The sequence below is a fragment of the Octodon degus genome, unplaced genomic scaffold (assembly GCF_000260255.1).
Source record: "Octodon degus isolate 3935 unplaced genomic scaffold, OctDeg1.0 scaffold00205, whole genome shotgun sequence".
NCBI lineage: Eukaryota > Metazoa > Chordata > Mammalia > Rodentia > Octodontidae > Octodon > Octodon degus.
The window spans coordinates 734619-746002 of NW_004524781.1; the positions used below are offsets into that span (position 1 = coordinate 734619).

General features: G+C 44.4%; 1 protein-coding gene and 1 long non-coding RNA gene across 2 annotated transcripts in view; one reads left to right on the forward strand and one right to left on the reverse strand.

Annotated features, from left to right (window-relative positions):
- Nucleotides 1–1011: 1011 nt before the first annotated feature.
- LOC111813617 lies at nt 1012–5623 on the reverse strand. The gene is made up of 3 exons (XR_002818821.1): nt 5544–5623; nt 4371–4373; nt 1012–1215 (listed from the first exon to the last, which is right to left on the reverse strand). It is a non-coding gene; the product is annotated as an uncharacterized LOC111813617 (long non-coding RNA).
- The window catches only part of Fbxo9 (F-box protein 9), a 28077-nt gene continuing 22232 nt past the window's right edge, over nt 5540–11384 (forward strand). Inside the window, exons 1-3 of the mRNA XM_023704829.1 lie at nt 5540–5698; nt 9754–9811; nt 11111–11210. Coding sequence (XP_023560597.1) covers nt 5552–5698; nt 9754–9811; nt 11111–11210 — 305 coding nt within the window. The 5' untranslated portion in view covers nt 5540–5551. The remainder of the gene's footprint in view (nt 5699–9753; nt 9812–11110; nt 11211–11384) is intronic.

Sequence of the window (11384 nt, forward strand, 5' to 3'; positions counted from 1 at the left end):
GAGGGACACTTTTACTGACACCTTAGTAACATATGTATTCCTTACAGAAAAATGACCTGTTTTCATCACAAGTTATAGGAAATAAAGAGTGAGATTACAAGGGCTGAGGACGCATAGCAACCCACCACGATACATAGACTTTCCTGAATCTTGATCTCTTAAGTCGTAAAATACATGACATTTTCAAAAATGAGAATACTGTAAGTTGCTACTGGATATTACAGAATTTTTATTTACATTGGTAATTACTAAAATTGAGTTATAATTAGGATTAATTACATGAGATTCTTTTCAATGTTTAAGTATTTTTCTTACTAAAAAAAAAAATTTGAAAAAAAAATAAATAAAAATTTATCAGACCAAAAGACAAAGGTGTGCTTTCTTTTTTTAACTTTATGTGTGTGTGTGTGTGTGTGGGTGGGTGGCCAGCTCAGGGCACCTAGGGGCGGGGCTGGCTAGCATGTGGTGCTGGGGGGTTGAACCAAGGTCCCTGTGCTTTGCTAAGCTTGTTCTAAGTAGGTGCTTTAGACCACTGAGCCATCTCACCAGCCCCAAGGTGTGCTTTCTTTTTCAAAAGTAACAAGCAAAAATAATTTGAATATAAATTGTCAGGGGGCGGGGGGATGGCTCAGTGGAATAAGCGCTTCCCTGGCAAGCGCAAGGGCCTGAGTTCAATCCCCAGTTCCACACACACAAAAAAATAATAATAATAAATTATCTGTTAATAGTCACACAATACGGTATATTGGTAGCAGAATCAGCTTCATTAACCCAATTATGTTAATTATATCAAATCATTTATGGTAATGAAATTGAATAATTTTATATATAATTAGATTGGTTTGGAGATGGGCCGAATTGTTTAATTTTGGGGAACAAACTGTTAAGATTCACATTGATGTCACTACTCCGGTTTGGAGGAGAGAATATACTTTCCAGACTCATTTTTCTTTGGAAGGAAGTGGTGAGGTCTCCAAAGCAGCCTAGTGGTGCACTGTTGCTTTCGTTCAAGTGGTTCCGCTACCGTAGATGTTATGGGACTAAAGGGTGAGCGTGTCCGGGAGGAGATCAGATCACAGAGGAAACTGCTGTTCACAGATTGCTGATGTCACTTTGGTTTCCCCCAGGCAGAAGCTGAGGAAGAGTGTCATTCTGATGCCACCAGAGGAGGAGATGAGGAGGAGGACGGCAGTCCTGCCGGAGCGGACCTGCAGGCTTGTGTTTTCTCTTCTTACTCCGTTCCTTCCCATGTGTATACAGACATTGGCCGTAATTATAGACTTGCAGGTTTCTGTTGTTTGTGCTGAATTTAACTTCATTGCCTTTAAGAATACTTAAATTGTGTCATGAATTTTTCCATTAAAAGAAATACCAGTAACTGGTATGTAATTCAGTACGTGGGCTTTGCACAGTAAGGCTTAAGCATGACTTAATACTTGTAGCCTATAGAAAATGATTGACAAGTTTGACCCTTAAAATTGTAGACCTTTATATAACAGGCATCAGAAAAACATTTAAAAGTAGCTAAAACAAGTGTTTACCACAAATGAGTAGAGGATTGCTAGATAGTGTCTTAGTTACTTTTTTATTGCTGAGATACCAAATACCCCCTAGTCAAGAGAGGAAAGGTTAATTTCAGCTGTTTGTCTCACTCCATGGTCAGCTGACTGCAAGGCAGGCCAGCATGGCAGAGGAAAAACAGTCTATGGTGTGGCAGGGAGAAGGCAGGAAGCCAGCAAATACCAGCAGCCTGCTGGCCGTCTTTCCCCTTACTCCAGGCTGGCTGCTAATATCCAGTAGCAACTTACAGTATTCTTATTTTTAAATGTCTTGTATTTCACGATTTGTGAGATCAAGATTCAGGTTAGCCCACGTATCATAGTTGCTTCCATTGTCCACACCCAGAACAGTGCCAGCCAGGGGGCCTAATCCACTTAACACGCCTTTAATCCATGTTCACATGCCCTAGATCCAGGCAGCTCCAGAAAGCCCCACCCGTGAGTGCATGAGGCTTTGGGGAGAAATGAAGATACAAGCCACAACAGATAGCTTCAGAATAGACTACTTTTTTTTTTTTTTGGTGGAACCGGGGATTGAACTCAGGCCTCTGTGCTTGCCGGGGAAGTGCTTATTCCACTGAGCCATCTCCCCGGCCCCCAGACTACTCTTAAGAGCTAGAAGGACACAGGATAGAAAGATGTGGCCAGCAAGTTAAAAAAAAAAAAATTATGAGTGACTTAAATATTTGAAGAGAAAGTGAGTGTTAATAATATGTAATCCCAGCACTTAGGAGGCTGAAGCAGGAGGATCGCCATGAGTTCATGGCCACCCTTGACTACATAGTGAGGCCGAAACCAGCCTGAACTACGGAGAGAGACCCTCCCTAAAACAGCAGCAGCAGCAGCGGGGATTATGCTGCTGCTGCTGGAATCGCTTTCGTGAGTTGTGTCCGTGGCTCTGTGGGTTGTGAGAACACTAGTGCAGCACACACCGGAGTGTGAAATGCCTCAAGGTTTCTGGGAGGCACATTGGCAATGTGAGTGAAAATTAAAAACATACCCCTTTTCATAAAGCAGTTCTACTTTTAGGAAATTAAACTTAATGGAATAATGGAAAAAATGAGTAAATTAGTATAGATGGGCAAGGATGCGCACTGTTGCATTCTTGTGTGAAAAGCATCCTAGAACCTCCACACCCATCCCTTATGTTAAGTAATGCTGTGTTCGTACAGCAGAATGCACTACAGATGGGGCACATCTTGGTGCATTGCACGGGGAAATTCAGTGTGGTGAGTTAAGCGGACTAATTATTGAATTTACATGCTTTATGGCATGTTTGTTACGTTGTGCTGCTAAAGATTTTATAGGTCATAAGTGTGTGTAACGTGATAAGCATGAACATGGGAACCAAAGCAGTGGTTTATCTGAAAACTGTTTTGCTTGTTTTAAGAGTAGGAAGTAGCTCCTAGGAGACAGGAGGAGTCCTGAGTGGGTTGCCAGTGAGGCTGTCTGTCAGGTAATTTGTATAGCACAGTCGCAGTGGCAGTACAACATGGGCCAAACTGTAATCAACCAGTAAGACTGCAAGAATAGGTATGTCTTAGTTACTTTTCTGTCATCGCTGGGACAAAATACCTAACACCTAGAGTTAAGGAAAGAAAAGTTTATTTGGCTCATGGTTTGCAGAGATTGCAGTCTGTAATCAGCTGGTTCCAAAACAGCGGGTGGCTCGTGGCAGAGGGCAGCAGTTCATGGGGGGGGGACAGCAGAGGCAGGAAGGGAGGAGGAGGAGCAGCAGGCAGCAGGAAGCAAGCTCCTTTACCTCGCTTATGTTGTATGCAGACCACCTAGGGTGGGTGTAGCACTCGCATCCCCAGCACTAGACAGTGAGCCAGTCACAAGCTGGATTCAGCTGCCTCTAACCCCCCCCCAACCCCATGACTGCATGAGGCTTTGGGGGAACCTCCAGGCACAAACCATAACAAGCTGCTTAGCTGATGCTGATTCAGAGGGAAGTGGAGCACACAGCAAGGGTGCATGGCTGGCGTCAGTTACCTTGGCTTACCTGTGACTTCCAAAACAGGAATATTTGGGGAAGGGGTGGGTACAGGGGTTCTGGTCACCCATGCAGTGCCTAGTGCACACAGTATATGGACTGGATGGTGTAAATTACAGTGCTGTCTCAAGTCCCATTTATCCCTTGGGGACATAGGCCATTGTGACTGGCCATTGTGACTTTATCTCAGGGTCTTGCCTTCAGGTGTGCCTCCAGCCACAGTTTTGATGTGTTCTCATCTTCTGCAGTGACTTCTTTGAGAGGGCAGCCCTGTCTAGCTGCCTGTTTTTCCCCTAACTTAGCTATCTGTAACATTACCTCCCTCTGAAGAGCTGTCCTAACTACTTTAGGGGAGAATGAGTGTAGTTGTAGTCGAACTGCTTTGAGCTGAGAAGGTGTAGGGGAGGCTGAAGTCAGGGGCCTTTTCCTAGTCTTAAGGGCCTTGGGTAGGTCATGATGAACTCCCCTCACAAGGTGGTCTAGGATCTCAGTAAAAGGAGCCTGGCGCATTTGTCATTGGTTCCCTCTGCATGATCGCTTGGAGTTTGGCAGCCTCTAGGCAAGAGTCAACAAACTTTCTAGAGATTAAGCATGTATGACCAGAATGTGAGCACTAGAGTGGAAAGGCAGATTAGGGAGACACTGCTCCTAAGGGACTGGAGTGCAGTTGTAATGAGGGGCTCCTAGATCTCTCTACTGAGGGAGATCGTCCAGTGCCACCCTGTGGGGAATAAAGAATTTGTTGGGACAACGTCCAAAGGACTAAAACCAGCCCTGAATGTTGGCCTTTGAATAGCACCTCAGTGTGACCACACTGCCTGCACAGTCGCCACCCAGCCACTGGCCGAGGGCTGATGACCGCCTCTTGCAACTCAAGACATCTCTGAAAGGGTCTCCCTCCTTCAGCACCCCACTGCACTAACAGATTGTGTTAGGGTGGCAGCACATTAAGTCCCTCAGTTTTAGCTGTAGAGTTTTAGCTGGAGAGTTCAATGGTTGTGAAGGACAATTTTAGTTAAGGAATGAGGAAAAATTTTTACAACGCGTTTTGCAACATTTTGTGCATGCTTTTGTCAAAAAAGGAAGCCAAGAAGAATATACACAGTGCTGTTAGCAGTGGTGGTGGGGGGGGGCTGTCCTTGGGAGGGAAGTGGACCTGACCATGCTGGAGGCTACAGAGGCGGGCCTGCGGGACCCACACCTATAGCAGAGGAGGAGGCAGAGCGCCCAGCGGGCTTCACTTTCTGCTTTACATTTTGAAATGATAACCTGTGAGAAAAAGTGCTTCCTTTTTCAGATGCAGAATGTTTATGAAAATCAAGATGTTAGATTCACTCACAGAGCTTTTAGCGCACTTTCAGCGTCTGTGAGGTGACACGCTCCTTAACAACTTATGGAAATCCGTTGAGCTCAGTCCCTAAGTCATGGCTCCTGCTTTTTAATTTTTTTTTTTTTTTTTTTTTTGCATTTAAAACTTTTTTTTACGGCTTATGCTTGGTTTTTGTGTGTGTGTGCGCAGGGTCTCACTACACAGCTCGGACTTATTATGATCCTCCTGATTTCTGCCCCCTAGTGCTGGGATTACAGGCACTCACCACCATGTCCAGGTTCCCAGCGCGCTTGGGAGCGGGGCCGGTGCAGCATGCGGAGCCAGGGATCGAACCCTGGCCCCTGCGCTTACCTAAGCAGGCGCTTAGTCACTGAGCTATACCACCGGCCCTGACTTAGGCTTTTAATTGTAGCTAAAACATACTTCTCTGATACCATCATACTTGGCTGTATGAAGGTTATGGGCCAGTTTTCATTTTTTAAAGTTTTAAGTAGAAAAGTACTTGAGAAGACGACAGACGTGGAGTGTTTAGTAACTTCAAAGGCTGTTCTCTTGACTTAGAATATCAGGAGTGTGCGTGTCGGGCACACTGATACGCGGTTGCGAGCTTCACCACCTGTCTTGGTGAGTCCTGAAGTCCCTTTCTGCTCACAGGCACAGCTCCAGATGTTCAGGGCGCAGTGGATGTTTGAACTTGCCCCAGGGGTGGGCACTAGCCCCGCGGAGCCGCGGCCCAGCCGCGCAGCAAGAGGCACTCTGCTGAAGGCGGCTGCAGACGCCAAAGGCAAGCACGAGCTGGCAAAAGAAGAAAAGTTAAGTATTAAGGATATCCTACTACAGTTCCCTTTTGTGAACTTTGTGTTCTGGAGGGAGGGGGCATTGGAATTTTCAAAATCATAAGGAAGTCATCATACCTGGTGACATAAACATGTAACTTGTAAAATAAAAGAATTTTTCCTTCTGCAAAATTTGAGGGGCTGGAGAGATGACTCAGTAGAATAAACGCTTCCCTGGCAAGCGCAAGGGCCTGAGTTCAATCCCCAGTTCCACCAAAAAAAAAAAAAAAAAAAGTTGATTACTGTGCAGTTTATATATCCTCACTACTTGTAGGTACTGTGGATGATACCAACAGCTCTCTTCTCTGCAGATAAAAACTATTTTCATGGAATTGCCTTTTATTAACTTAGGGGATCCTTAAGATTGTTTTGCTTTCCAAAAGATTGATGCCTCTTTTTAGGCTTTTTATTTTTTTTCTTCTGGTACTGGGTATTAAACTCAGGACCTTGTGCTTGCTAGGTGGGCACTTAGGCCACTGAGCTATCTCCCACTTACGCCACTGAGCTGTCTCCCCAGCCCTTCAGGTTTTTTTTTGTGTTTTTTTTTTTTTTTGGCAGAACCGGGGATTGAACTCAGACCCTTGCGCTTGTCAAGGAAGCACTTATTCCACTGAGCCGTCTCCCCGGCCCCCCCAATCCTTCAGTTTTTAATAGCCCAAAATGAGGTTTATTCAGATGTATACCCTTTCAAACGTTGTTTCAGGCTCATGCAGTGTTTTGTATTAACCCTTTCCTTACTGTGGGCATTTTTGTAAGTGCTCACGGTGACAGTCCTCTGCCCTAGTTCCTGTTCATGGAGAAGGCACCAAGGCGTTACTTCGTTTGGCACTGTCGTCTTCTCCCACAGAGGCGGCGTCATCTTCACACTTAACCGATCCAGGTTTCTGTTTACAGTTAGCAAATTAACATTACCATGATGACTAAAGCCTTTCAGACTTGTTTTGTTGTAATTTTTATTTTAAAATCATTGCAGGCTGACAGGCAGAAATTCTGTCAGTCCTTTGTCCAGCCGCCTCCCATGACCACACCTTGTATAACAGTAGTACGGTATCAGCAGGTCGGAAGTGGGCGTTGGCGTGATCGCTGGAGCTTGCTCAGCTTTCCTGGCCCTGAAAGCGTTGCTGTATTTGCAGCTGTGTGGCTGGTGTCACAGTGCCTTGCTCATTGCTGAGGCGCAGTGCCCCGCTCCTGCAGATTAAAGAAAGAACAGTGTATGTTAACTCGCTCTTTATAGAGATTCTAGTCGATAGCTGGCTCCAGGGGTGGCAGGCAGGAGGCAGAGAAAGGAATGGAGAGGAGAGAGGGAGGCGTCCCCTTGCAGGCCGCAGCCCAGTGCCCACCTCCAGCGTCACACTTCACTGTGGTCTCACAGTGGACAGCCTGCAGATGAACGCCACCCAGCCCACCTGTGAGCGCAGGACGCCGAGCTCCAGTGCGTGGGGCTTTGTGTCCCGCTACCGCAGTCCTATGCAGAGCTTGTCAACCTAAATGGCAAGGAAGAGCGGCTCTTCAAAAAGATTTTATTGTGGAAGGAGCGGATTGCAGTCTGGAATGTGTGTCTACAATAGATAAATCAGAGGCATATTTGAGGAGACAAGGGAGACCAAGTTTTTTTAAAGGTATAATGAGCAAGGTTAGAAAGTTGTTTTGAAAATAGTTATCCTTGGCTACAAAGATTAGTAACAAGTTGAATAAGCTGTTGACTGCTAGGCAGATGCCTTTGCAGAAGTAGTCTCTGTGTGCAGTTGCTACAGCTCTGGGGCAAGTTTGTGGTTTCCAGTTCTTGTTGTAGTTCTTTTTTTTTTTATTTTTAACTTTAATTTTAATTTTAATTTTTGTTTTCATGGTACATGCTTGCAGTACATAATGATTACATTCATTGTGGAGAGTTGGTACGTGCATGTAACACATCTCAATTCTTTTTTTCCATAATTTTATTGAGAAACAAATAGCAGTGAGACAGTTTCAAATTGGTAGGACAGTTTCGATAATTTAACACACTGCATACTGCCTTCCTAGTGGTTGTTTATTGTACAAGATGCAAAAATGATATCCTATTTACAAACACTGTTAGAACAAATCCCTCCATTCATTGAATTAAGAGAATGTTGCTATATACCTATCCTAACCATTTCGAAAATACACAGATACAAAATGGTCATTCATCAGTATCCCCTTTTTTTGTTTAGTTCTGTCATTTAAATATTATAGTTGTGTGAACTCAGCAAAATATTCCAGAATAGTCCAGTAGTCCATAGTGGTATTGGGTCTTCCGCTCGCCTGGTAGTTCTCGTTACCAGGTGCGTGGCCTGCAGGGTCCCTCCACTGCGTTTGCCAGGGTAGGCATCTGGGACTCCATTCCGATTCTGGCCACTCTTGCATGCTGGTTCACCACCACAGGGAGCCCTCTTTTTTATAGTTGTACTTTCCCTTTGCTGCCTGCCTTAGTTTTCTCATTGCTGAGACAAAATACCCAGCCCTGAGGGAAAGGAGCAAAGGTCTGTTTGGCTCCCAGCTCACAGAGGTTTCTGTTTATGGTCGCTGGCTCCAAGGTGGGGCGGCCTGGCAGAGCGGCCTGGCAGAGGAGCAGCAGTCCGTGGCGGGCAGAAGGCAGCAAGCTATGTGCCACAGCCAACAGCAGCAGCCTGTTTTCTGCCTTCTATTTTATCAGGATGCCCACCCTTAGAACAGGTAACACGCCCTCGCATTGAGCTGTGAATCAGTCCCAGCATTGCATCCTTGACCCCAGCATCTAGACTCAAGAAGCCGCAGCTCTGACCTCATGAGGCTTTGGGGAGCACCCAAATGCAAGCCACGACACTAGCCCTTCCCAGCCACTGGAGACACACTGATCTGTGCTCCATTTATAACTTCTGCATCTGAAGAGTGTTTCATAAATGGTACCATCCAGTGTTAGCCTTTGGGGACGGGCTGTTTTCACTGTGCGTAGTTGCCTTGAGATCTGACCAAGTTGTGTGGCAGTACTCTGCTCGTCCTGGTTGTAAGGTAGTGCTGTGTGGTATAGGTACTCCCAGATTTTTAGACTATGAACTGGATGAAAAATGTGGGTTTCCAGTTTTTTGACTACTATAAAACTATAAAACTACTATGAATATTTGTGTATAGGCTCTCATTTCTATTCATAAGCTTTCATTTCCCTGGGATGAATGCCCAAGAGTCCAGTTGCTGGGTTTGGTGAGTACATGTTTGGTTTTAAAAGAATTGCTATCTCAGAGAGATAGCTTAGTAGAGTAAGTGCCTGCCTGGCAAGTGCAGGGTCCTGAGTTCAATCCTTAGTACCTCAGAAAAGGAAAAAAGAAAAAACCTGCCAAACTTTTCTGGAGTCCCTCTGCCAGGTGTGCACTGTCGCCGTGTGAGCGATCCACCTTCAGTGTGTCCTCGGCAGCACTAGGTAGTATCTTTATAACTGCAGCCATTCTGAGAAGTAGATGGTAATAGCTGGTTGTGATTTTAATTTGTGTTTCCCGAATGACTAATGGTGTCTTCTCCAGTTGTTATTTCCCACCCACATCGCCTTTGTGAAGTAACTATGCTTTTTCTAGGTGAATTGCTATGATTTTATTGTTTATTTTTGAGATTTCTTAATGCATTCTAGAGGCAAGCCTATGGTTGAGTATGTGAGTTATACCCATTTTTCTCCCAGTTTGTGGTTGGTTTTTATCCCTGTACCCAGGGCACTTTGCAAAGCAAAAAATTTTTGATGAGGCTCCGTTCATCAACTTACCCTTTTATGCATTGTTTTCATGTCATGTATGAGAACTCTTCGTTTGGTCTCTAGGTTGCCAAAATTTTCTGTTTTCTCTAAAAGCTTTAGAGGTTTTACACTTCAGTCTCTGATCCGCTTCCCGTTAGTGTGTACATAAGGCATGGGCTAAGCTCAAGTGCCTGGTTCTGCCCCCATGTCCAGCAGCTCTAGCATTCTCTGCTGAGAGAGCCTTCCTGCCCCCTCCCTCCATCAGTGTGTTTTTAATACAGATTTTCAGACATCACTTTCACTTTTTATCTTTATAGGCCCGAGAGCTCTTCCTAAGAGCAGTAGAAGAGGAACAAAATGGAGCTCTTTATGAAGGTAGGCCTCGGGTCCAAGGTCAGGTGGCTGTAACATGTCTGAGGAACAAGGCCTTGTCACTGATTTTTGTTTTTACTAAAGGTTATTTGATAGAGAACATCAGTCCCCTTACATTCAAAATTGGTTTTGAAATAAAAAATTAAATTTATGTTTTATATGACTTGTATCTTTCTGAAAATGTTGATGGGAAACATCATATTGATAGGATGAGTAAAATGAATGTTTTTCTACATTTAGTTTTAGTATTATTACTTCATCAATGTAGTTATCTTATAAGATATACTCCTCTCACAGATAAAAATTACTTCAGAGGAGGGGAATATAAAGAATAAACCAAAGAACAAATATAGCCATTAAGTTCTAATATTCTATGTAAGGAATAAGCTTTGGGCCTTGTCTCTTATTAACCCAACAGAAGTGCATGCATAAACAAAATAATTAGACTTTATCATATTAGCTTTGTAATTGTGCTTTTGTTTTTTAATAGTAAAGGTAATAATTAGGGCACAAGAAAAATGTGCTGAAGTCATTTGAAAATGCCCCTAGATAGCACGCACCGCTGCTGCATTTATTTGCAAGCTGCTTCTAGTCGTGTTCTCACATAGACTTTAGTCCCCAGGCAGTCTGCACCAGCTTGTCTCGAGCCTGGCCTGGTGCTCACGGGGATGACGCATGCAGGAGAGCCGAGCAGGGCAGATACGGGGTAGGCGGCCTGGCCAGGGAGGACACAGCCACATTTAAAGATGAGTTGTAAAGGTTACCTGACTGAGCACAGCTGGGCTGAAGGAAGTTGGATTCGAAGAGTCAGTTAAGAGAGCTCTTTGCTGTAGCACATCCAGCTGGAAGCATTTACATTGCCTTACTCTGTCACGAAAAACAATTGTTTTGTTCAGAAATATTTCTTTGGGCTATAAAGCTGCATAACATCACTCTGGTGAGACGTGGGGTAAGAAAAACATGGAAAGGACAGGAAAGTGACAGTAAAACACATCCTAAATTCCATCATACCTTAACCTGAAATGTTTCTTTCTTTTTTTTTGCATAAGTGGGGATTGAACTCAGGCCCTTGCGCTTGCCAGGGAAGTGCTTATTCTACTGAGCCATCTTGCTGGCCCCTGAAAGGTTTCTTTTTGAGCTGTAAGGTTTGGATATAAGTTTGGTGAACTGCTGTTGGCTGTAGAAAAAGAGAACTTGGCTGTTTGATAAGAAAGTTACCAAATTAAAATGTATTTGAGAGTAATCAAAGCAAATGACAGAAATGTGTGGTCAGAGCTAATTTATCTTTATCTTTTCTTTTAGCCATCAAGTTTTATCGCAGGGCTATGCAACTTGTGCCTGACATAGAGTTCAAGATTACTTACACCCGGTCTCCGGACAGTGATGGTGTTGGAAACAGCTAGTGCGTATGAACCCCGATAGACTGCCGCCCTGTGGCTGACGCTTGGCAGACAAGGCGATGCTCGCTTCCTGCGGCGCTGTAGCATGCACAGTGTGCTCTTTCTAAAGTTACAGTAATTGTGTAATTGGGGAAATTTGAAGAGTAAAATATAGTAGTGTACATTTTAAAATAGAT